This window comes from Falco rusticolus, chromosome 10 (assembly GCF_015220075.1).
Source record: "Falco rusticolus isolate bFalRus1 chromosome 10, bFalRus1.pri, whole genome shotgun sequence".
Taxonomy (NCBI): Eukaryota; Metazoa; Chordata; class Aves; order Falconiformes; family Falconidae; genus Falco; species Falco rusticolus.
In genome coordinates, this window is record NC_051196.1 from 30,674,409 (window position 1) to 30,697,070 (window position 22,662).

At 38.3% G+C, this 22,662-nt stretch overlaps 1 protein-coding gene across 3 annotated transcripts in view; it reads right to left on the reverse strand.

Annotated features, from left to right (window-relative positions):
• ARFGEF2 (ADP ribosylation factor guanine nucleotide exchange factor 2) overlaps positions 1-22,662 on the reverse strand; it is a 39,570-nt gene that overhangs the window by 13,481 nt on the left and 3,427 nt on the right. For 2 of the 3 annotated variants that reach the window (XM_037402991.1, XM_037402993.1), the window contains exons 2-25: positions 18,276-18,306; positions 17,347-17,470; positions 16,475-16,621; positions 15,443-15,622; positions 14,796-15,015; positions 14,053-14,124; positions 13,587-13,735; positions 13,029-13,159; positions 12,254-12,488; positions 11,893-11,992; positions 11,528-11,667; positions 10,322-10,430; positions 9,620-9,821; positions 8,751-8,862; positions 7,955-8,160; positions 6,938-7,022; positions 6,678-6,849; positions 5,350-5,501; positions 5,045-5,173; positions 4,514-4,672; positions 3,189-3,336; positions 2,162-2,261; positions 778-818; positions 522-691 (exon numbers count right to left, since the gene is read on the reverse strand). In XM_037402991.1, the coding sequence (XP_037258888.1) occupies positions 522-691; positions 778-818; positions 2,162-2,261; positions 3,189-3,336; positions 4,514-4,672; positions 5,045-5,173; positions 5,350-5,501; positions 6,678-6,849; positions 6,938-7,022; positions 7,955-8,160; positions 8,751-8,862; positions 9,620-9,821; positions 10,322-10,430; positions 11,528-11,667; positions 11,893-11,992; positions 12,254-12,488; positions 13,029-13,159; positions 13,587-13,735; positions 14,053-14,124; positions 14,796-15,015; positions 15,443-15,622; positions 16,475-16,621; positions 17,347-17,470; positions 18,276-18,306 (3,314 nt within the window). The remainder of the gene's footprint in view (positions 1-521; positions 692-777; positions 819-2,161; positions 2,262-3,188; positions 3,337-4,513; positions 4,673-5,044; positions 5,174-5,349; positions 5,502-6,677; positions 6,850-6,937; positions 7,023-7,954; positions 8,161-8,750; positions 8,863-9,619; positions 9,822-10,321; positions 10,431-11,527; positions 11,668-11,892; positions 11,993-12,253; positions 12,489-13,028; positions 13,160-13,586; positions 13,736-14,052; positions 14,125-14,795; positions 15,016-15,442; positions 15,623-16,474; positions 16,622-17,346; positions 17,471-18,275; positions 18,307-22,662) is intronic. The other variant, XM_037402992.1, reaches the window with a different exon arrangement.

The following is a 22,662-nucleotide window of genomic DNA, read 5'->3' on the forward strand; positions in this document are numbered from 1 at the left end:
AGAAGGGGGAATTGTTGGAGAATGGCTGGATGAGAAGGGTCACAGATCATTAGAGCATTTGTACGAGCAAAGCCAAATCTAACTGGTGTGCTATCAAGACTAGGCCTCAGCTGAGGTTGCCAGCTGTGCTGATGGCTGCGGAGTTGCAGGGACACCGTGGCCTTAACAGGCTTCACAAACAATTCTGAGGAGGTATGTGCAGTAATGATAAAGAAGTTATGTAAGCTAGCTAACCGCAAGTAGGAGGACCACGTAAATGACTAGGTAGTGATTCTAGCCAACCATAGACTGCTGAGTATGCATAATTAGATACACTGTATAAATAAGAGCGATTCGTGCTAATGAAGGCAATCATGCTTTATCACTCATACTGAGTCTGCTGCATGTTAATCCCCACCGCTTGCAGCTTTCAATGCTTTTTTTTTTGAAGTCACAACCTGTACTAAGAACATAAAAGGAAAAAGTTCATTAAAGAAGTCATGCCATTCATGTATGTTCTGTAACTTGATTTTAAAATATACCTTATTGAAGTGATCTCCAATCACATGCCAAATCCTTGACCACTGCAGCCTAATACGATTCATGTTGTAATACGATATCTCCACTATCTTCTGCAGGCTGAACATGCGCGGATGGTGCGGGGAAGCCAGCTCATCCATGGAAACAGCACACAGCCACCGGACAAAGTCAACTGAACGTTAAAAACATGCTACTGTTAACTTCAGGATGTTACATTGCAAGAGTTTCTGTAACCCACCAAATGGTCAGCATACATACCTATTGCATTTCCATCCAGCCTAGTTGATCCTGTAAATATCCTATGGAACAAATAAATGAGTTGCAGTTTTAGCTGCACATGCATAAGAGTCAAACACATCTTAGTGCTGTAGGCAAGTGTCAGCACAGCTCCTGGAGGTACTTTACAAATCCTCCATGCCACGAGCTCTGCAACTGTTTTATTCTTACTCCTTGGCAGCAGTTCATGCCCTTCTCCTAGTTTAAGCATTCTCTTCCCTGCAGAGAGTCACAGTCTACTATGCTGTTGCCCCACTGCAGGAAACAGGCACAGGCTCACAGTTTTATCCAGGGCAAGTAGTGCTGGAACACTAACTTGGGTGAGAGTATGTTAAATTTCACAGGGAGAATAAAGAGACATTAAAACAACCCAAACTTTGCTGCAAGACCTTCCTGGATGCCAGCCACCTGCTTGATCTGTACATGGTTCAAGAATACTGGAAGTTGTGGCTGTCAAAATAGCAGAAATATTATGGATGCACCATTGTCCCTTCTTCCCCTTCAGCTCTCCAGAGCCTTGAGAGGAGTTCAGACCACTGATAGTGGTTCATACTGAACACTGACAAGTGGCGAACATTCCCAAATCTTTTAGACTTTGATACGGTAACAGATACATTTATGTTACAATAAATACTACAAGTCTGAGCATGTGATTCTACAGACTTGCCCAACAGTTTCAATAAATATAAAAAAGTCCCCTTCCTATGAAGGTTTATGATAGAAGCATCTCTTTAGACAACATTTTAGAAGGCCAGATGAGAAAGACAACAATTTAGACAAGAATGCAGTGACTAATGAATAATGAGCTGAAGAACAGCAAGTAAAGAAATGCTGAAATGCTGAAGTTCACGAGATCAAAGAAAACTGCATGATGTAATAGGATAAGGGCATTTATTAGTTGCAGATACCTGTCCTGTTCAGGCTAAAAAAAAAACACCCAACAAAACAGACCCCAAATAAACAGAACCAAGAAAACCCACCCAAATACACATACGTGTAAGTCACTGACAATTATCAGACAGATCTGTAAAGCAAGACTAGCTAAATACTGTAATACCAACCTAATTCTGGTCTTCATTGCCTTATTCAAAGAAAAGGCGTAAGGACATATGCATACACACAGTGCCCCTTCTCACAATACACTACATTAGCTGTATTGCCAGTCTTTCTTTTGTGACTATTACTTGCCTAAAGACACATACTTATTGGGTCCAGAGAAAGCAGCTGCATTCAAGCATCAGCATCCTGCTCACAAGAGAAATATGCTTTAAGAACAAAATCCCCTGTCAGAGTCTGCAAACCAAGTGAGGATGGTCAGTAACTTCAAGCCACATTTTTCCCCAGAAAGATATTATATTCTCAGTACCTGTCTACTGCTACCACTACACTCTGTGAACTGGTCTCTCCCACAGACTCTTGAATGCTCGCCATATGCCGTTTATCAGCTCCACTTCCAACGAGGTTACCTGAAAACCAGTATAAAGTCATGATTTCATGATGCTATATATTAACCCCAACTTTAAACAAGCAGACAAAGAGTGACTACTTCCAATTAGCTTATAATTTACATGGAGCAGATGGTACCTTTGCCAGATCTGTACCAACTTATACAAAATTAAACATCCAGTAAGAGGTATGGGTTTTTTTCCCCTTAGGGCATTGTGTTTTGACCAGCACATTTATTAAGATTGTCTAATGCTATTAAGCTTGGAAATGATAAAATACTATTTTAAAATATGAACTCTAAGTCAGATACAAGTGGTTAATGCTGGGCACAGTTCTGCTATATTCAGCATCATCATGATGTAAAGCATCAACTCCAGAGTATTTTCAAATTAAAATGTTTCCCTGATGGTCTTCCAAAGATTAAGGCAACTTGCCTCGTCCCTCTAATTTACAACTTAAAATCTAAGGTCTGTTTCTTTCACATACTGCAGGAACAATAGGAACTGGAACAGCAAGCCCAACATGCAGAGGTAAGAAATTCCTGTGGAAAACCAGTTATAGGTAATTGAAACATCTATTAATTCCTAAAGATAAATGGTTTACATTTTTGCTACTAAAACAGAGCACAAAAAGAATGAACCGGTTACACTGGTAACAAAACAATGCCTTCATAAGGATGGTAAAAGTTTTGACGAGAACATATTCCAACAAATAAATCTGGAGGAGTTTTGTTAAATAGCTTAACCCAATTACAAAGTTAGAATATATTTGGTAATTACAAATACTTTTGAAATATATGGTTCCATTTTTTAAAGTTTCATTAATTCAATACAGCTTCCCATGGAAGCAAGTAAATATATTTTAGTATCTTACAGCATTGAGCTTTCTTAGCCATCATACTTCATTTATATGCATGTCTTTGTGAAGTCCAAGATTATTAATCTTACCTAATCCCAGGCCCATAAACTCTTCCCCTCCAGATGCATAGCCTTTAATGGTTCCTTCCCTTTCACGCCCAGAGCCAGACAAATACCGAGTTTTCACTCCAGTTCCTATAAGTTGTGCTAGTTCCAGCTGGCTAATACATTTCAAGATCTAAAACCAAAAATATTTAAACATTGTGTTCCTGGACACCATCATATTTTTATTCCTAACATACATTTAATATTTATAAACCTTTCCAGGTTCTCTAACCTTTAAAACAACTTTGACAATGGTAACATTTTGATGTAGCTCAATTATTACTAATGTAACTAGAAATAAAGCAGAGTGATTCATATACCACCAGCTGCCACAAACCATTCCAATATGAGAAAAAATAAACAGTACACAAAAATCTAGTTTGGAGCTGAAACTATTAGAGGAAACCTTTTTATTACTTCTTACAGCATCAACTTCAAAATTATAAACAACTTGGAGTTAATCTGATAGAGTTCATTGTCCCAGAGCAATGAAAAGACAGGGTTATTGCAGCTACCACTTTGAGTAATGATGTTCCAACACAAGACAGTGAAAATGCTAAAATTGTGCCATGCCATCAGCACAGAATGGACTCCTCCTTCCTTCTTACTCCCCCACTGCAACATCCCTTGGACTAGCACAAGCATTTGTGAGGGTATGGTATAGGCCAGGCCCAAGTAATCAGTCAGCTAGAGTAGCATTTGGCTCATCATGTAGCCAAAGACTAGTGCCAGAGAACATAACACAGCAGGAACAACCCTTTTAGCAGCAACACAGTTATAGATGTGATTAAAGAGCTCCTGAAAAATAGCTTTTAGAAAATACCTATGATCCCGATAGCCTAACCTTACCTATCTGCCACCAAGTTACTTCAGCCCTAGTTTTTCACGTGGTCATGGAGTGTTGCCAAACACTGCATAGACAAGTCTGAACCTGTGAGTTTGAATATTTTTATGTGAACAAGAATACAATAGTTTCTGCGTAGAACTCCCTGAAGTCAAATGAGACTTTTAGTATGGTTTTATTTCCATATCAAAAGTACCGCAAAAATTACAATCAGTCACATGATATCTATAGGGTCTGGCAAAAAAAATGCAGTGCATTATTATGTATATACACATACACACATATATACACATATAAAACCCCCACTAACAAAATAATGCACTTGACCCACATTTTAAAGAGGGTTCTGACACATGCTGGGAGCTAAATGCAGTAACCGAAGACTGAAAGTAGTAGAAGAAAAAAAAAATCCTGCAAGTTTTCAAAGGACAACACAGTTATGCTATTTAAAATAATCAAGGTTTACCTCATGCCAAGAATTCCCAAGATAATTGCCATCTGTGTGAGCAACTGTAATAAGTGTCTTGATGGTATCTATGTTCTTCTGTTTCATTTCTGTAATACTGGAACTGGCCGTCAACAAGGAAAACCGAGCAAGGGCTTGTACATAAGCATCTCGTTCAAGCTACAAAACAGAGAAACAAGCATCGTCATCAAGTCCCTGAAGAGCTAGAGAAAGCTACTTGTCCCGCATGCCTACGCTATTTTCTTTCTATGTATAGTTGGCACTATTGGAGTACTTTCCAGCTGAAGGAGAGTAGGATGACAGTTAGCAAACACTCTTAATAGAGGACTCAGCAACAAAAGGAAAGCAGAGTTGAATAAAAGCTTGGTATCAAGATCTTGAACTAAAACAAGATGGTAATATTTTACTTTGCCATTTCAAAAAAGCAGCTAAGATGCTTCATTTTCTATGTATGACGTGTTCATAATTCTTCCTCTGCCTCCCAGAGCCTACACCGCCCTTAGCAAGCCCCATACTAAGTCTTATACAAACCTGCATTCCGAAGATACAGGCTATTCTAATTGCACAGCGTATTCCCTCCAAACAAAGGGATGCAACTTCGGTGTCATCGCAGTTCTGCAAGCCAACACTGTAAGCTGCCAGCAATGGAGTCCATACAAGCTAAAGAAAGAAATTAAGTTCAGAAGCCTATTAACAGTTCTAGCCCAGAACACCAGGTAACTGCAACCAAATATATCTCAAGAATCCACCTGCATTACTTAACGCTTCAGAGTAATTTTCTTTTTACATGCTTAAAAATCATAACACTGAAGATAAAAGGAGAACTTCACACTCACTTTGAACATGGGTCTGACGTGATCCAGATGAGTGGCACTTGTAAAAGGAGCCTTTGCGTGGCTTACTGCCTCCATGAGGGCTTTAGCTGTTTTAGCCATCTGTTCCATCTCCAAGTTGTACAACAACCTTCGCTGCTTCTCATTAGCTACACCTAAGGAGAACACCGCACAGTTGCATTGGTTTCTTTTTCATAGAAGCATATTCCATGTCTTCATGCTGAGCATCACAAAAAGTTAAATAAAAGATATTGAAAAAGAAATTAAAGATAAAAATCTTCCAGAATGTTAGAATTCAGGAGACAGTCTTAGGCTGCAAGCAAGGAACTCCAGCACTAAATCCCACACCCCAACTTCAAGCTTTATTCTATACAAAGTAACAAATTTAGCCCTTTATTATACACCACACGTTATGACATAATCATTAGAACTCAGTGAGGCATACTCTAAGTCACTCTGCCTATGAAAATGGATGGCAAATCCTTCATCTTAGGCTGACAGCCTCAAAACAAAACTAGCCCTCACCAACTTTATAAATAGTAAGTATAAGGATAAAGAAACATTAAGTTAAAGTTGCAACTTCAGTTTTCAAGCAACCTAACTTTGTTCTTATTTTCATCCAGGAAACCTGCAAACAGCACTGAAAACACTGAAAAAAACCACTGGGCTGAAGATTCAGAATTAACTAATTTGTACTAAATTAATACCTGCTATTCTGAGTAAAAGCAGAGTACAGCTGGCGATACTGGTTTCTAGTATACACTACACACAGGACTCCTCATTTGGTCTAGATGAGGACAGGTGACTACAGAAAATTACAAACTCTCTGATCTCTGTTTTTTTCAAAGATTATCACAAGGACTGTGCCACTTGCCAGCATATGAACTATGACATGCTACTGACAGGGAGACAAAAAAACCCCACCCAAAACAAAAACCCACCTGTTGTCTAGCACACAAAGACAGGAAGTTAACTCAAAGTAAATGTCACCTTCAGTTATTCTACCATTTCCTGCCCTCACACTTCTGTTTTTTTTTTTAAATAATTAAAAAAAAGAAAAAAAAAAATCAACCCCAAATTTAGTTTCTAGTGCCTCTCTGCAATGGTGCCAGATGCACTTACACAGCTATGTTTCCATCACAGAAGGAGCAGTATTAAGTAATAACTGAGCCAGTTTCATTCCAAATATCTATATTAGCCATTATAAATGTAATTTATGAATTGCACAGTGATGTTTTCAAAAAGGGATCTGAACTCCACTATGCCATCCTGAAAGTTACTGCAATAGTTCAAGAGCACTGTGGTCTTTCCAGTTTCTAGTTCCTTCTTACTTGGTTTACTACACTTCGTTGTAATTGCGTATTCTTTTGTCTCTTTCATTGCAATTTTCTTTCCTTCTATTTCTTCATAGATTGTGGATAAATACTCTACTGGCAGGTCTTTACTATCATTGATTCCTCGATTCATTTTAATGTATTGCTCCTTTGTCATTTTATTTTTAACCTGCAAAAAGAATGGAAGTTCAGATTTTGAATGCAAGTTCCATCCAGTGAAATTTGAAGCTCTACAAGTTCATTTCTTAAATTTTTACCTGCGGACTGTGCAAGTCTGTAGTCAACATTATAATAGAGTATGCCAAAACATAGGCAGTGTCAGCGCTAGCAAATAGTGTTTGCCTAAGGGAGAAAACCACAAAACAAGTTTTTAGAGCCCAAATTCCTCAATCCATTAGCTCTATGTCTGCATGCAAGAAAAACACCCAGAAGTGCTATGTATTCAACCAAAGAGCTAGCAGTGCCTAAAATTAGTCTTTAGAAACGTATGAAGCCCCAAATGTTTTAAAAAGCAAATAAAGGGGAGGGGGAGAGGGGGAGAGGGGGAATAAAAGAATCTTCTTCACAATGTTGAAAACTAGAGATGACTGAAATTTTCAAGTCCATTCCAAAGAGATTATACAATATCCTCCTTTGGGTAATCCTACAAAAGCTAAACACCAGCTTACTTTTCACTCCCACGGTTTCATAAACAATTATACAAAACCAACCCCAGTGATGCACCAGCTGGACTAAGGCACAGGAACCAATTAAGCCTGAACACATAGCTAAACTTCAATGCTGGTTTATTGCATTAGAAACAATAGTAACACTGCCTACTTCATGTCAACTAACATACCTATGTTTGTTCAACATCTAATGGGAAAGCAGAAACACATGTAACAACATATTAGCCGTTTCTGCCATGTATTTTTAAATTTAACAATTGCTAATGCTTACTACTGTTGTTTACACTTGACTGATCTACATTGAGGAACAAAACAGCTAATTACACGAACAATTTAATATACTCAGGGCTTCCCTCTACTCATAATCCCTTCTAGCAAGCATTTGGGATTTCATGAATGCCAGCATCAATACTTTCTACCCAAAGTTTCCATTTTGCCTAGCTGCTGAAGAGGTTCAGCACCAATATTACCAACATGATCTGCTCCTCACACAAGCCTGTAGAAGTTCCTGACCTGGTATGAGCCCGAGTTGCACCCTGCCCCTCAGGGCCACAAACAATACAGCCGCTCTTCAGGCACATATCCCATACAAAGGTTTTGAATTACCGTTGGTTGCATTCAATATATCTAGCAGCAAACTTCTCCATTAATCTATCAATCTTCTGGGCTTCACCTGGTAGGCGAAAACCTTCCAGAAATATACGCAGAGCGGAGACAAAGTCTTTTCCACAGAAATCAAGCTGGTCTACATAGGCATACATCACTTCCTTGTTAAACTTGTTGCTTTCCCCAAGAAATTCCCCTACTTGAGTCTAAAAACACAAAAGACAGTTATTACTGTGTAATTCAACTGCCAGCTTTGCAAGAAAGTTTATAGTAAGAGAATTGCACAGCTCTCAGTTTTGTAAGACTGATGCACTTCACTGAGCAGGCAGAGCAACCGTTAGAGGGATAAGAAACCAGGGTCATTAGAAATGACTTTAGACTGCATAGTCTTGCTTTTCTCACTTCCCAAAGCAAGATCTGCACTACTGTAGAGCCAAGGAAATCTGAACGGTGCCCAGTTTCACATGCAGTAGAGAATGATTTGCCACTGCAGCACATGCTATTCCTTTGCTGGCAAAACACCAGCTAATGCAGAACTAGATAAAAATGCATGTTCCCACTTACAGAGAATCCCTTCATCACTTTATAGTAAACACAGCTACTTTGCTAAAAAGCCTGGGACAGCAAGTAAATAGAAAGTAGCATTGGTATTAAGTACTTTCATTAGAACCCTTACACTTTCAGTTATCTATCTATGAAATATGAACTAAAGAGAGAGTGCATACAGACACCAGAAGACAGTGGAGAAGATGATGAAGCAAAAGTATTAATTATCTTATGTTGCATGTAGCCTTACAGAACAAAGGCGTTCTTCTTGGTGCAAGAACTGTGCAATGTCCTCTGCTGTAGTGCCAAGCATTCCCTGCTCCTGTAGATACTGTATTCCTCTCTTTGGTTTTTTATTAAACCTGTTCAGATAAAAACATGGGGAAAGCGAGACATACAATTGAAAAATATCACAGCCTACAAAATTTTAGTTTTGCAGAGCCCTTATAAACCAGAAGATTCTGTGCTATAGCTCTACGTCTTTTTTTCTACTTAGAAGAAAGTAAAAAAATGTGCAACAAATTATTGACTATAGCACACCACAGGCTATATCTCATAAGGTATCATTTGCTGATAAGCTTAAAAGTTATTGCTGGAAAAGTCATACAAACACTGACCCTTTTGAAATACTGAAAATTAGAGACTTTCCATGAAATGTTAAAAATGTTGCTGTTCAAGACCTTTTTACAGCATTTACAGACATAAAGATCTTCAAATTAATGAAGAAGTAGTAAAGCACAACTGGACAACGATTTAGTTCTCCAAGCTATTTCAATAAGATAACAAATGGTGTAAAAGCTGTAAGAGAATATTAAGCCCGCCTGCTCAAATCAATTTCCCTCTAGGTACACCCACACTTTCCTCCCTTGTGTGGCTGAACCAGCACAAAGGAAAGCTGTGAAACCACCCTCCAACTCTACCCAAGATTTCACTGAATTCCTTTTAACTACAGTAGCCTCCAGCATTAGCTTTTGACAACAGCAGGCAAGAGTCTTCAGCATTAAGATCAATTTGTAAGTGTCCCTACAGATTTGACTGTGTAAGACCATAAGCAACAACATGGGTGTACACATAGCTTTTTAGTAGCGAGCTTCTTTTTTCCTGTCATACTGGACTTACAGTTCTATCCCATGTTCAATTATTTCCTTTTGTTGCTTGATGACTTCAAATTGCTCAGGATCATCTGGAACAGTGGTCTGTGTACCAACACTTCCAACTCCTGATGAAACAGTGGAGTCCAACGAACTCACACTACTCCGTCTCCCTCCACTCTCAAGGCATTTACCTTCAGCCACTTCCTGTTCAGATGGTTTATATGAACCTATTTATGAACATGGTGAGACTTAATTATCCTGCTCTGTCAAAAGGTTTTAACTATAGAACTTTTTAGTAGAAACTTATGAGTCAATACACATATTTTACCACGTATATTTTCTGGCAGTCTACACTACATGAAGATGCTATTCTGATGCAGTTCTGCCTTTTGTTGGATTATTGTAGAAGAGCAGCAGCAGCTAAGAGAAATTCTTGTACTTCAGCTTAATAACTCCAAGATTTGTCATATGTCTGGTCTTACATAAGCCAGTTCTTATAGTGTAGACAATGGCCTGGCTAAAGCTCTGCAACAGAACCGGGTTATTTGAACCAGACACTTGGAAAGTAAGTTAATGTAACAGCATTAACAATTGTTCATAAAATACTTCATTTGCATAAACAAATCTATATGTAAAAACCTAGCATCTACACTTCTGAATACCTTTCTAAACACTGAATACACACAAAGACAAACAAATTAGTCTCTCCATAGGTAAACAATCTTACCCAAGCTAGCCTGATGATTGGGGTTCACATAAAGGTCTTTGCTCCATTCTACCATACATTTTAAAATAGAAACCAAACATTCAAGTCCTTTTTTCCTCAGGCTTAGTTCCTAAAACACAAAACCCAAACAATAAAATCACCATAATAAAAAAATCCCCAAACCAATACATGTCTATCCACAAGTGTTTAGAAAGCATTACATCACACCATTCAAATCTTAGAGAGTTTGTCAGTTGGGGGAAATTAATGGTTATATAAAGTTCCTGCCCCTTGACTACTTAGGTTGGATACATCCGGGCCAAGAGCAACCATAACCAGACTGACATGAGAACACCTTCCAGCTGCTTTAAACAGATGTTCTCTCAACAACAGATAAGTACAACCAAGGGGCAATATACATCAAATCCAAAACACAGCCCCTTTGTTGTGTGAATGATTACAACCATCCACTAGGGTCTCTGCAGTGTCAGATCTTTCCCCAAGCAAGACAAACATCTCCACTACCTTAGCTGTACAGTAAACAGTTCTATTCAACGTCTACAACAAAAGTGTCATGGGTTTTACTTCCATTTTCTGATCAAATGACCATGGGAGGTGGGGTGGATGTCAAGCAAGCATTGATACAATGCTAACCAGAGGCGTGAGGTGCACTCAGTTCTGAGACCAACACTGGCACCAAGTTCACTTCAGCGCTGAAAGTCATTAGGCTGGGCTAGAAAAACGGTGCTGTAGGACAAGGCAACACCAGACATATCTGTTCTTGCTGAAAAGCACTCTATACTCCACCCTCCCTCTAAGGACTGGGAATGGGAAAACATAATTTTAAAAATAAAATACTTGTGGTGGAGATGCTGCACAAAAAGTTTGTGCAAAGCAAACATAATAAAGGTACTGCTGGTTCATAAGCCCCAGAAGGAAAGTCATTTCAATAAGGCAGCGGAAGGCTCATCGATTCTCTCTCCCATTGCAGCCCAACCAAAGTGCCCAGGACAAGCCTAGTCTCACAATGCAAATATGCAGCAAAATCACCATGTAAATTAATCATACTGCCTCAGCATCCGATTGCAGATTACCTAACTAATACAAAGTAACATCAGTGGGTTACAGAAAACACAAACCACTGGAAGTATTAATAACAATGCAGACACAGCACCATCTATGAAAAAAATAGATTGTTCCCCTTAACTTGAAAGCTTTATTTCTTACCTGTAAAGGCGTCATTCCCAACTCATGCCCACTTCGTCCCTGTGCGATTTTTGACAAATCATTTACAAGGCGTTCAAAGATATTAGCAGCGTTTAAATCACAGTCATAGTTAACATAAATATCCACTACACACTGGGCATCTTGAAAATAAAAGAAAGCACAAGTATTAGGATTCAGTGTAATAGCATTTTAAGAAGGAATCAGCCAGCTAGAGCAGGCGGGGGGATGAATCCAGACATTTAACCTAAGGACTACAGGGTCAAATTAAATTTTTCTCACTTAAAAATTGTAAATGGCATTTATCTTCAAAATGATTTTCATCTGTTGCCAGAGGAAGTGACTGCTTTTCATAACAATCAAAATACCTGCACAAATTCTAGTTAAAGTCTGAATCACCATCCATTTGTGTTCAAAGGAGCTTGAAGAAGTCTCTAGAATATTCAAGAAGATCTCTTTGAAGAACACCTGCAAAATAAATGAAACAAAGGACTTGATCTGAAACTTATTAGAACCATGTCAAATGTACAAATTAATTTATACTCGGTAATTTCTCTTGAGAAGTATCATCTCCTGCACATTAGAATTTGAATGCAGTAGTAATATACTATTTTAGTAAGCAAACAAAACCAAGACATTAACCTCTAAGTTCCAGCTGTCTTTTTATCATTGCAGTATTTTTACTTGGGAAGCAGAACATCATACAAGTCAGACAAAAATATATCTCACCTCAATCTGCATTTTTAAATGGGTCTTAAAATTCGAAAGCAGTGTGAGAAAGATGGCAAGAGAGAGCTCAAATACATCAGGAACAGAAGAGACTCCATTTTTAGATAATGCTACACAAAGATATTGCTTGATTGCATTGATGAACATCTCGTGTGTCCTGAAAACTGGACCAGCATTCTGCAGTACCGAGAGAAGAAGCTGAAGAGACACTATCTTAGAACGCAATTCATGTGATCTAGAAAAAAAAAAAATCAACATGAAATATATTTTTATTGTCTTTCTGAATACATACTTGTATTCAACATGAGTACTAGAGCATTTCTTCCATGTCAAATAGAAATGACTGCTATTTTAATTCATTTAAATGTGGAGGGGCAGGAGGAGTGGAAGTCAGCCTGCAAGTGATATTGGACAACATCTACCATCTAAATTTGGAGATTTTCCAGCAGTATTAACATCTGAAGACTAACAGCACTGTTGCACCTATTATCCTAGGAAGCATTCCCCTACTCCTCCACCAAAACCTTCACAAATACTATGTGGCCTAGTCAAGGCCACTTCAACTGATAGATTAACAAGCCCATTACACAAAAAAAAGCCTCAAGTATTGTTTTTTTTATTATTATTTGAAGCAAGTTTCAATACTAGATTCATCAAGGTAACTAAAAAAAAGGGCCTGACAGGTGAATTTTGATACCTGTTTTACTATACAGCAGCTATTTAACTGTCCCTGAAAGCTACCTGAGGAGAACAGTGTAATAAATAGTCTCATTACTTGGGATCTGGTGGCCCATCACCAAGTGGTTTCATGGAGAGCTTGCACAATGACCTGAAGACAAGGAAGGCATCCTTTTGTAGAACATGGGAAAATCTGGCAGCAGCTGGATGTCCAGATAGATCTGTTTCCTTGAGAGCAAGAAACACAACATGACATCTTCAGTGAGACAAAGGAACAGAGCAATTAGAAAGATTCCACAGCTCCTCTGAGAATTAGCTACAGATTTAAAAAAAAAAAAAAAAAAGAAAAGGTACATATGGCAAATTTTAAACTAAGCCTAAACAGGACTACAAGTGATCTGGATTTTTTTCCACACATGTTGATCAACTCTTCCCATATGCCCCCACCCTGTATTAACATACAACTAAATTTTAGAACAGCTGTTTTCAATACCTACTTAAATTGCAGTTGGTGCTTCCTTTTCAAAGCTGAACAGGTCACATACATTAAAGCTTCTGTCCCTTTTCCCTTCCCAAAATTCCACTCTATTAGTTGGCATAATAAAACCACTTCTCCTTTCCTAACTACATATTAGCATCCAGTGAAGTTATTTACCAGATTATCAGTGGAGGAAACAGATTGCCCATCATCTGGAATCCCGTTTGTTTGTACATTTTCACTGCTAGAGCCAGATAGAACAGTATCTGCAGTCTCTAATGCAGGTAGAGCCGTAACTGTTTCTGTTACCTGCTTTTCTTCAGCCACTAAAGGGGAAAAAGAGGAAAAATTATTAAAATCACCCACTGAGCTTTTTTTATCCCATGACTTCACGAAGCTCTACAACCAAGTGGGACAGAAGCAGCACTGGTAAACTAGAAGGTTTCTCAGTTACCAGCAAAAGAATACTATGAGACAACAAAAACCTGGCCTTACTGCCTTAGTAGGTGTTCTTAACAAGATACTTAATAACAAACAAACAGAAAAAAGCCACCCAACCCCCAAACTTCCATGCTTTTATAATCGCAGGAATAAAAGTTTGGCAATACATATGCAACTATTTTACTTTAGAAGATTTTGCTACCTTTCACAGCTGACTTGACCACATCTTCCAAGATTCCTTTAACCACTTCCTTTCCTCCATCAGTTGTTTCCTCTAATGAAACACAGGTAATTTTGAATTTAGTACTTTCATTTAGGAAGAGGATTAAAAGGAGAAGCGTGACAGAGGTAGAAGGGTTAAAAATTATAGACTTTCTTTTGTAGTTCTCCTCTAAAGCCATATCCAAGAAGCCACACAAAAATACTCATTGATGCAATTCCTGTTGTTTAAAATCAAAACACTGCTATTTTTAATGCAGTGAGTTTGTTGTTTCTATTTATCAACTGTTAAAAACTTAGTTTTGGAATATCCTACATTCCTAATTTGGATACAGTATGTGCTTATGATAAGGTCTTCACAATACATATTATTTTTACCACAGGACTTCAATTACCTCAAAGTTATTCTATCACTTCCCACATACCATAATTATTCTCTTCCTTTCCTTCACCTTTATCAACCTAATCAAGTCAAATTCCAGTATAATTCCATATAGATAAACCATATATAGTTTTAGTAGAATTCTAGAGAAAACATGAGCCTTTGTCATAGTTTTCATGTTGTAGACATGAGCAGAGGATGGCCTGTATACTACAAGTGAGAAAAGCCAAGCATAATTTGAGCTAGTAATGCCAGTCAACTCCTCCCCAAAATAGCCTAAAAAGAGCATTTTCCAACAGAAACATTGTAACTGAAAGCAATCAACACAACCTAATCCTGTTCACCTGATGCTGGAAGAGTCAGATCCTGCTCCAACTTCACATCTCCATTTTCTGTTCTCTCAGGCTCACCGTTGGTTAATTCCACGCTTGGAGGAACAGTGGGTTTGCCCTCCTGATAGCTGTGCTTTAACTGACCAGTCTTCGGAGACTTGGACATCCCTTGAATTGCAGGAGACTGGGATTTTTGCTGATTCGTTTTTTCTGCGTCTCTGGATTCTTGTATCTTGAAAAACCAATATGAAAAAGTTAATCTAAGGCATAAAACATGACAAGGGAAACCAGATGTCTAAGATGACTGATGTTCCTTTACGAATTCTTGTGTTAACAGAGGGAAACAATGAAAATATGATCACTTGGCCAATTAAATTAAAAAGATGTGTTTCAAGTCTATTTTAAAAGCACCGGTCATTTGTTTATATGAAGCCATTTGATAGAAACCACAGCGTGAAACCTTGTTATCAGCAATGAGCTTCATATTTTATTTTTAATCAGTCAGCATGCTTCACTACAGGATTGACAGGATTTCTTTTTAAATTATAAATCAATAGATACTCAACTATGACAGACCCATTACAAATAATAATAAAAAAGTGTTCTGTTCATTTGTCAAACCTAAACATTTGAGATGAGCAAAAGTAATAGTTACATACAGCTTGATTTTCCATCCGTGTAAAAATGACATTTAACATCTGTGTAAGGGTAGCTTTGGCAGTTGTCTGATTAATAAGATTTTTACTGGCCAGATAGATGTTGTAGCAGGTTCTAACAGTCTGAAGAATTGTTCCTTCATGAATTTCTATATACGGAGATGTTACTGCAGTGAGGAGAGCCTGAAAATCCATAACAGTAAAAATGAGATCTAAGCAAGCAGGCAACAATACACTTCATGCAGATCTTCCATAATAATCAGTGGGTTTGTTACGAAACATGTATCTGTTTATAAGACTTCTTTATAGAATGTTCTAGCTCTCTGAAATGATGTTTCCAAGTCAAAGGAAGTTTAACAGAACTTCCACCTATCTCTGCTCTCTCCTGACCTGGTACAGTGTTTTATCACCACTAGTTTTCCACTAAGGGAGATATTCCACCTCCAAATGAAACAGTATTACATTCTATACCTTCATTTCTGTGAAAGGGCCAATTGGTCTACACTAGCATCAAACTAATTACTAGAAGGTTCACCAACTTCTAACCTGAGCTGCATTAGCCTAAGTAGATTTCTGAACCAGAACACACACCACTGGTACTACTGTGCCTTGTTGAGAACACACACTGCAGACCTCTGGGACGAGAGCAGACAGGCTAGAGCAGCAGTCCATGTTACTACATCACAGTTACAGTGCCTTCAGCTGAAGGCGGACAGCAATTCATCAGCCTAATGAACGTGGGCATTACTAGCCTAGAAGATGAACATCAAGCTGTCTGAAAGATAAAGTATCCAGGCCGTGGCTCATCCCGGAAAGAAAGACAAACATTGTACGTGCCGCTTCACCAAGAGGAATCATTTCATATACCAGTTCTGACCTGGTAACAGCCTCTCTGAATTCAACGACACATGTAACAGTCGAAGAAATGGACAAACTAGGCCCTAAGCAGCGCTTCACATTAATTTGCTTTCTCTGTCTTTGATTTTGTAACTGAAAAAAAATTAAAGTTATGCCAAAATGAACCAAATAAAATACCTTAATTATCTGCAGTTGTACTCCTTCATCAGTTTGAGGACCCTGAAAGCAATTGCAAATGGTTTCAACTATTCGGTCAATCAGTCTTTTTCCAGGTGCTCCACTGTCTGGTGCATTGCCAGTGATATGTCCATATGCAATGAGTTTCTAGGTAGAAAGAACGCAGGTTAGACAGCCATATACTCTTAAGTAAAATACAGTTAAGCACTGCATAGAAAGGGGGGTTTAGACAGCATACTTCACTTAAATCTTTGTGTTAAAACTGGTTAACACCAAATTAAACCAAAAAAGCTACCAAATACTTTGACTGTTCACACATCTAGACAAAATAGAGTTAGGAAGTGACACACAAGCTTTTTCCACCCCAACCCTTTCTTCCTACCATAACCAGGTAAGATTTAACATCAATCTCTTATCTATTCACAACAGAAAGGTTCTGCCCAAGTAGTTAGCTGAGTTTAAGTTATATTTGTTTTTTCTGCAAGAATCTAAATAGGAACAAGATAGAAACGTTCCAGAGTCTGACCTCCCATCACATCAGCACTACAGGAAACAACATAATAAATATTCCTTTTAGAACTCCACAGATGAAACACCTTTACTGAATAACATAAGCATTCATGAGCTTCAATAAAGGCTTGCTTCACTATAAAACAACACACACATGTTTCTGACTTGCACTTTCAGCCAAGTCTGATGATAACCCATTTCGCATGGTTTTTGCATCTAGGTAGCCATAGAGGGTATCTCCACAGCTCTACATACCCAGCACATCATTACTTCTTCACTGTAAGAATACCAAGAGCACACAAGATTTTTGTAACAGCATGTTTCTCCATTTCACTCTGTCCAAGTTTAAACTGAACGCTTACCTGTAAACAATCCAGTGAAGTACTAACAATGCGTGGAGACTTTGACTGGCAGGCCAGTTCAAATGGAAGGAAATATTTATCTGCTTCAATGAAATTTGCTTTTGGTGGAGCAGCAGTGCCTTCTCTAGGTCAGATAAGAAGAGTTATTAATTTTTCTCAACACGTATATCACATCAAACTACATTTCCTCCTTTTTTAAATTTAAAGCTGGATGGTACTTAGCAGCATACAAATGTCATGGAAGTTTCTCACACATACATTCTTAAAGGAGTTTAATTTTTTTGAAAAAAAATCACACAAAAACCACTTTACATTTATTTATATGAACGAGATCAGATGCAATATAATCTTCAACTTAACTCTTCCCTCTCTATATTCCAACACTGTCCCACTACCTGAAATACTGGGAAACTCTGACACAACTTAAATGATAAAGCTATCAAAGTTACCCTGAATTAAACAGGGCCCATATGAGGGATACTAAGCGAACAGAAATATATTTGGGGGCTCATTTTAAATCATAGCACAGTGCTGGAAAAGTGTTTTAAAATTTTGATTTAAGTACTATTTAAATTGGTATTCTTCATCTGGGCAGTTAAGGCTGTATACTATCAAACAGAAGATACTCACTGGTCTTTATGATTTCCCATCAGGCTATATTAAGCCCAGTAAAAGGAAGTGAAAAACTTTTAGCACCTTTCAGAAGTTTTGCAATTTTTTCATAGTGAAATTCAGAGGCAGTTATGGCTTGAGTACCCACAGCCACAAACATTATGTAACTGGAACATACAGACCATATGTTTTTGGCAGAAAAGTGTAATTTTGTATTCACAAACTCATTGCCATAATGTATATACACTCTTAATTTCCACTGTCAAGTGATTCCATTTGCTGTTTTCATGCATGGTTTGCAGCAATTACTAATTTACCTTTGCCTTTCCAGCTCAGTTTTTATTTCATCTGGAAGAAAAAAAAAAAATTAAAGAATTTAACACCCAATGTAAGTCATCATTATCAATAACACAAATAAGGAAAATGTGATAAAGCAAAGCTGTTTCAAACCAAAAGTCTTACACTTCAGTACTTGCTATTTCTTTCCTGTAAAGTCTTCAGCTTCAGAGATCATAGACAGTTACACTATCTCTCAATTTTTACATAAAAAGCTAATTTTTCCAAGCATTCTTACCAAAAATACCTTTAAGGAACACAGGTATGTATGCAATTTTTATTCAAGATTAAGTTTACATGATAGAGAGCTCAGGTCTGCAGAAGTCTTTAAGTCACCGCATATACCATTAGTTCAATGGATCTGACCTTCCTGTTAACTACAGTGCTAGTTAGCCTGCTTTTCTTAAGCCTCACAGTATGACATCAGCTGAACAAACAACTCCAAGAGATAAGAATTCTGAAATGCAAGCTATTATTTTGCCAGCAGGTTTTCTTTTTCTCTTTTTTTAATTACGCTTTTAATTTTATGAAAAGCTCTCTAAATACAGGGAAAAAAAAGTTTCTTCCTCATTTCTCTTGCACAGAGCATAAATCCCAAAGATCCTAGTACGGCTTGTTGAGGATTTCTACTGTATCACCATGACACACAATACAGACCGGAACTGCACTGTAGCGGACACAGCATAGGTGCATACTGTGAAAACTTAACAAAAAAATAGCAAAACCAGCACACACAGTAAGGCTGCACAGCTATAATCATTTGTAACACCATGTGAAATCCTGTCCATGCCACCCTATATCATGTGCCTGCAAATTATCATGCTTACAGAACTTGTTTAATTGCAGAGTTATCAGAAATGGATCACTCATTCAACACTATCCCCACAACTGTGGGAGGCATCATTGCTTAGGATTAGGTGTTCACAGTTCAGATTTCAGTGCTGTCTGCAAACCTCAATTTCTTCTGTCTCAGAAGCATCAATACACAAAACACACTAACCAACAAGGACTGCAACATCTACGTATTTCAGGTTTTTGCACAGTCCTACTGCTCAGTCAATGTCACAAGAATTAATCCTTGCAGAGTATGCCTATTTTGTAGCACCACCACCCCTATTTTATAGAGAAAATAGAAGCAAAATGCAGAGGAAACCTGTGTGACTACATGCTACGGGTGACAAGCTATATCCAGGACTGGCACTTGCTATTCTATCTGCCATATTCTCTCATTAATGAAACTCAGTCTTGACATTCATTAGCAACAAATGATGCAACAAGAACTGAAGTAACATTATCCACTCTATAGTCAACAAAATAGACAACAGAAAAATTGAAGAGTCACAGGCCCGCAGCGCATCATAGCTCTGTTTAGTAGCCCACCATTTCCTGATCAAGTCCATCAAGCAAACAAGCACGTCCAGTAGTTTTCAGGGAGATGTGATTTTCTCTTACCAGTACTGAACAAGGCAATGAGCCAAGCCAACCGCATAGCCCCTGTGCTGGGATTTCAGAATTAGAAGTAACTTCACAGCTCTGCGATACTGCAAATCCAGCAGCATCATCCCCTAATACTTCACGCTTCAACTGGTAAGGAGAGTCAACAGAATGGAGACTGTTGATAAGAAATAACCAAGGTTCTCCATGCCAAACAGACAATGTAACTCCTCACACTGCACCACTTCTTGCAGCAGTTTTCTTCACTCCAGTATCCAGTTGGTTTATCAACAAGACGGCCAGTCAGGAGTTCAATTCAGCAAAGTTTCAATTCGGTCCTCTTGATTTTATTTTCCCATCTTTGATACCACATTAAGATCCACATAGCTACTGAGAACAACATATGTTAAGAGACCCAGCAATTTATTGTGTCCCCATTTAGATCTGTCTTATTATTACAGCAGTGCCTTCCTGTCACCGACAAGACCTGGCTGCTTACAACACAGAGTTTTCTGGGTAGCTTTACATGTCCAGAACGCTTAGTCCTGCCTCCAGGTCTTGGCAGTGAAAAGCATATTTTAGCTATAGCCAGAATCTCTGTCACACAGTTAATGCTTTATTTCAAGACACTCTGTAGAACTAAGGTTTACAGGTTGTTGTTGTTTGTTTTGTGTTGTGTTTGTTGTTTTTTTTTTTTAATACCAATTTCAAAAACTCGCTCTCTGAACTAAGGGTATTTTTACAAAGCAGAAAGACTGCCCAAGTCAGCCAAGTAGTCCCTCTTGCACTAAGAATTATAATTTGTCTAGTTTGGAAATAATAGGCTTCCTTAATTTGATAATGTTTCGGTCAAGTCAGACTAGACACCTTTTGAATACTCAAGGTATTTCTACAGCACATGAAATAGAAAGCTACCAATATCAGGAAAGCAGACCAATAAAGTGAGTATCATCAGAGATACAGAAAAAAAAAATCCGTATTTGATATAACTAGCTCAGTGAATATAAGTTTTCTTTAGGGGCTTTCTTGTTTGCACACTTACTCACTTCCCACTCCTCCTCAGCAGCTGCCATTTCAGTAGTTGCAAACAAGTCTAACTTCTGTGATATTTGAGCTGAAAAAAAATGAAGCCCATTTCGTGTCTGTTAGTCTGGCCAGCCTATTACTCAAAACTTGTCTCAGTTCATCCAGTTCAATTTTGGCATCCTTCTTCCCACTGCACCCAGCTGCCAGCAGAAGGAAAGCTGAAGGTCATATGCACCATCTTCATTTTGTCATACTGTTTTGTGGGAGGTGGATAGCGAGGGCTTGTTGGGGGGTCCATTGAGGGGAGTAGGTCCAAAATAAAAATTCCTCACTTAAAAATCCCTTGTTAAAAATTTTCAAAGCTACAACAGGAATATTATAGCAATGAGTCCACCCAAGAAAATAAGAAGGTTATTTTGTAAAATTTAATACCATACAAGAAAAAAAGGTTTCCTTGTTAGGATACATTATTCTTAGCTACAGAAGTGCTCACTTTCACATTTAGGATGTAACCAAGTAATGCTATTATTTTCCAGATCTCTAGATCCTACTGAAATAATTTCTCTTTCTTTCAAAGAGATCACTTTCCCCCATACAGTTTTTTAGCAAAGCAGCATAGCAAAACAATCTTTGAATTGAAACTTCACAAATACTTAGCCTTAAGGAGATATGATCTTGCCCATCTTTACTGATAGTTATATTAGATCTTGCATTGGAAAAATATGCAAGAATAGCATCCCATATTAAAGCAACAACAATTTCACTCTCAGAAACACTCCATATATTTAAAAAAAAAAGCTAACGAAGACCTGACCAAGCTCCCCGCAATTTTGTTGTATAAAGGCTCTTTCTAAAGCCATATAAAAACATATGCACCATAACCATATTTTAATAGATAATGCTGGCAGAAGAGAATAAATGAAAGGACAAAAGCAAGTTACAGGCATGCCTCTGCCACTGATTGCATCAAAAGAGTTTGGAAATCTCCACATTTGAAGCACTCATTTGGTGGTCTGACCACCAAAAGCAAGTGAAACAGAAATTGTTGCCTAATTGAAGACTGCTGCCATGAACAGCTTGCCAAGCCCTGACCAGGCACATCCAGAAACCTACTGCCACTGTCCTCTTCCAGTCATAGGATTAAGGGGCACAGCTCAATTCCCTTCCACAGCTACAGAACACAGTCTGAATTTTGGTCAGTGTCTGGTCAGCACAGCGCTGACCCCTTGCTTGGTGCTTTTGGTACTAGAGCTACCTGTTACTTTCAAGGCCAGAACGTTCTGCATACATCACATCTACTTCAGTCAGAAACATCTTCCACTACGGGCACTATGTGAGCTGCCCACTCATCACAAGTCTTTCAGCATTTCTACCCAGCAACAGAACTGGAATAACAAGCAAGGCCTCGCAGCAATTTCTTCCAGAGCTTCTGGCCATAATAAAAGCAGGATGGCACTCAGGCTGAGAGTAACTACCTTTCCTATAGTAGATAGATGGTTTAAGTTTGTTTGTATTGAAAACTATATATTAAAATGGAGGAAATAATTGCCTGCCTGCAATTAGATGCCATCCTGCGTTAAGATACAGTCAGGTTTGTCTCAGCGGAAATGAGCTAGCTCTTGTGCATGAAATGGCATAGCTTGTGTTAGCACAAGGACACCAGCAATGTCTTCCCATAGCTTGTCAGAACACCAGACAGCAGTGCCAATCCAAACACACAGAGCAGCAGCAAAAGCTTCCCTCCCCCCAACCCAGTAAACTCCACTGCATTGCCTAACTCCAGGCTGCCTTAAACTTAAATTAAAAAAAAAAACCTAACACCCTGCATTTATTGATTCTATCGATCTTTAGGGAATCCTTTTGAAAATGCTGCCACAACGAAGCAAGACTTATCTCCTCTTTGCCCCA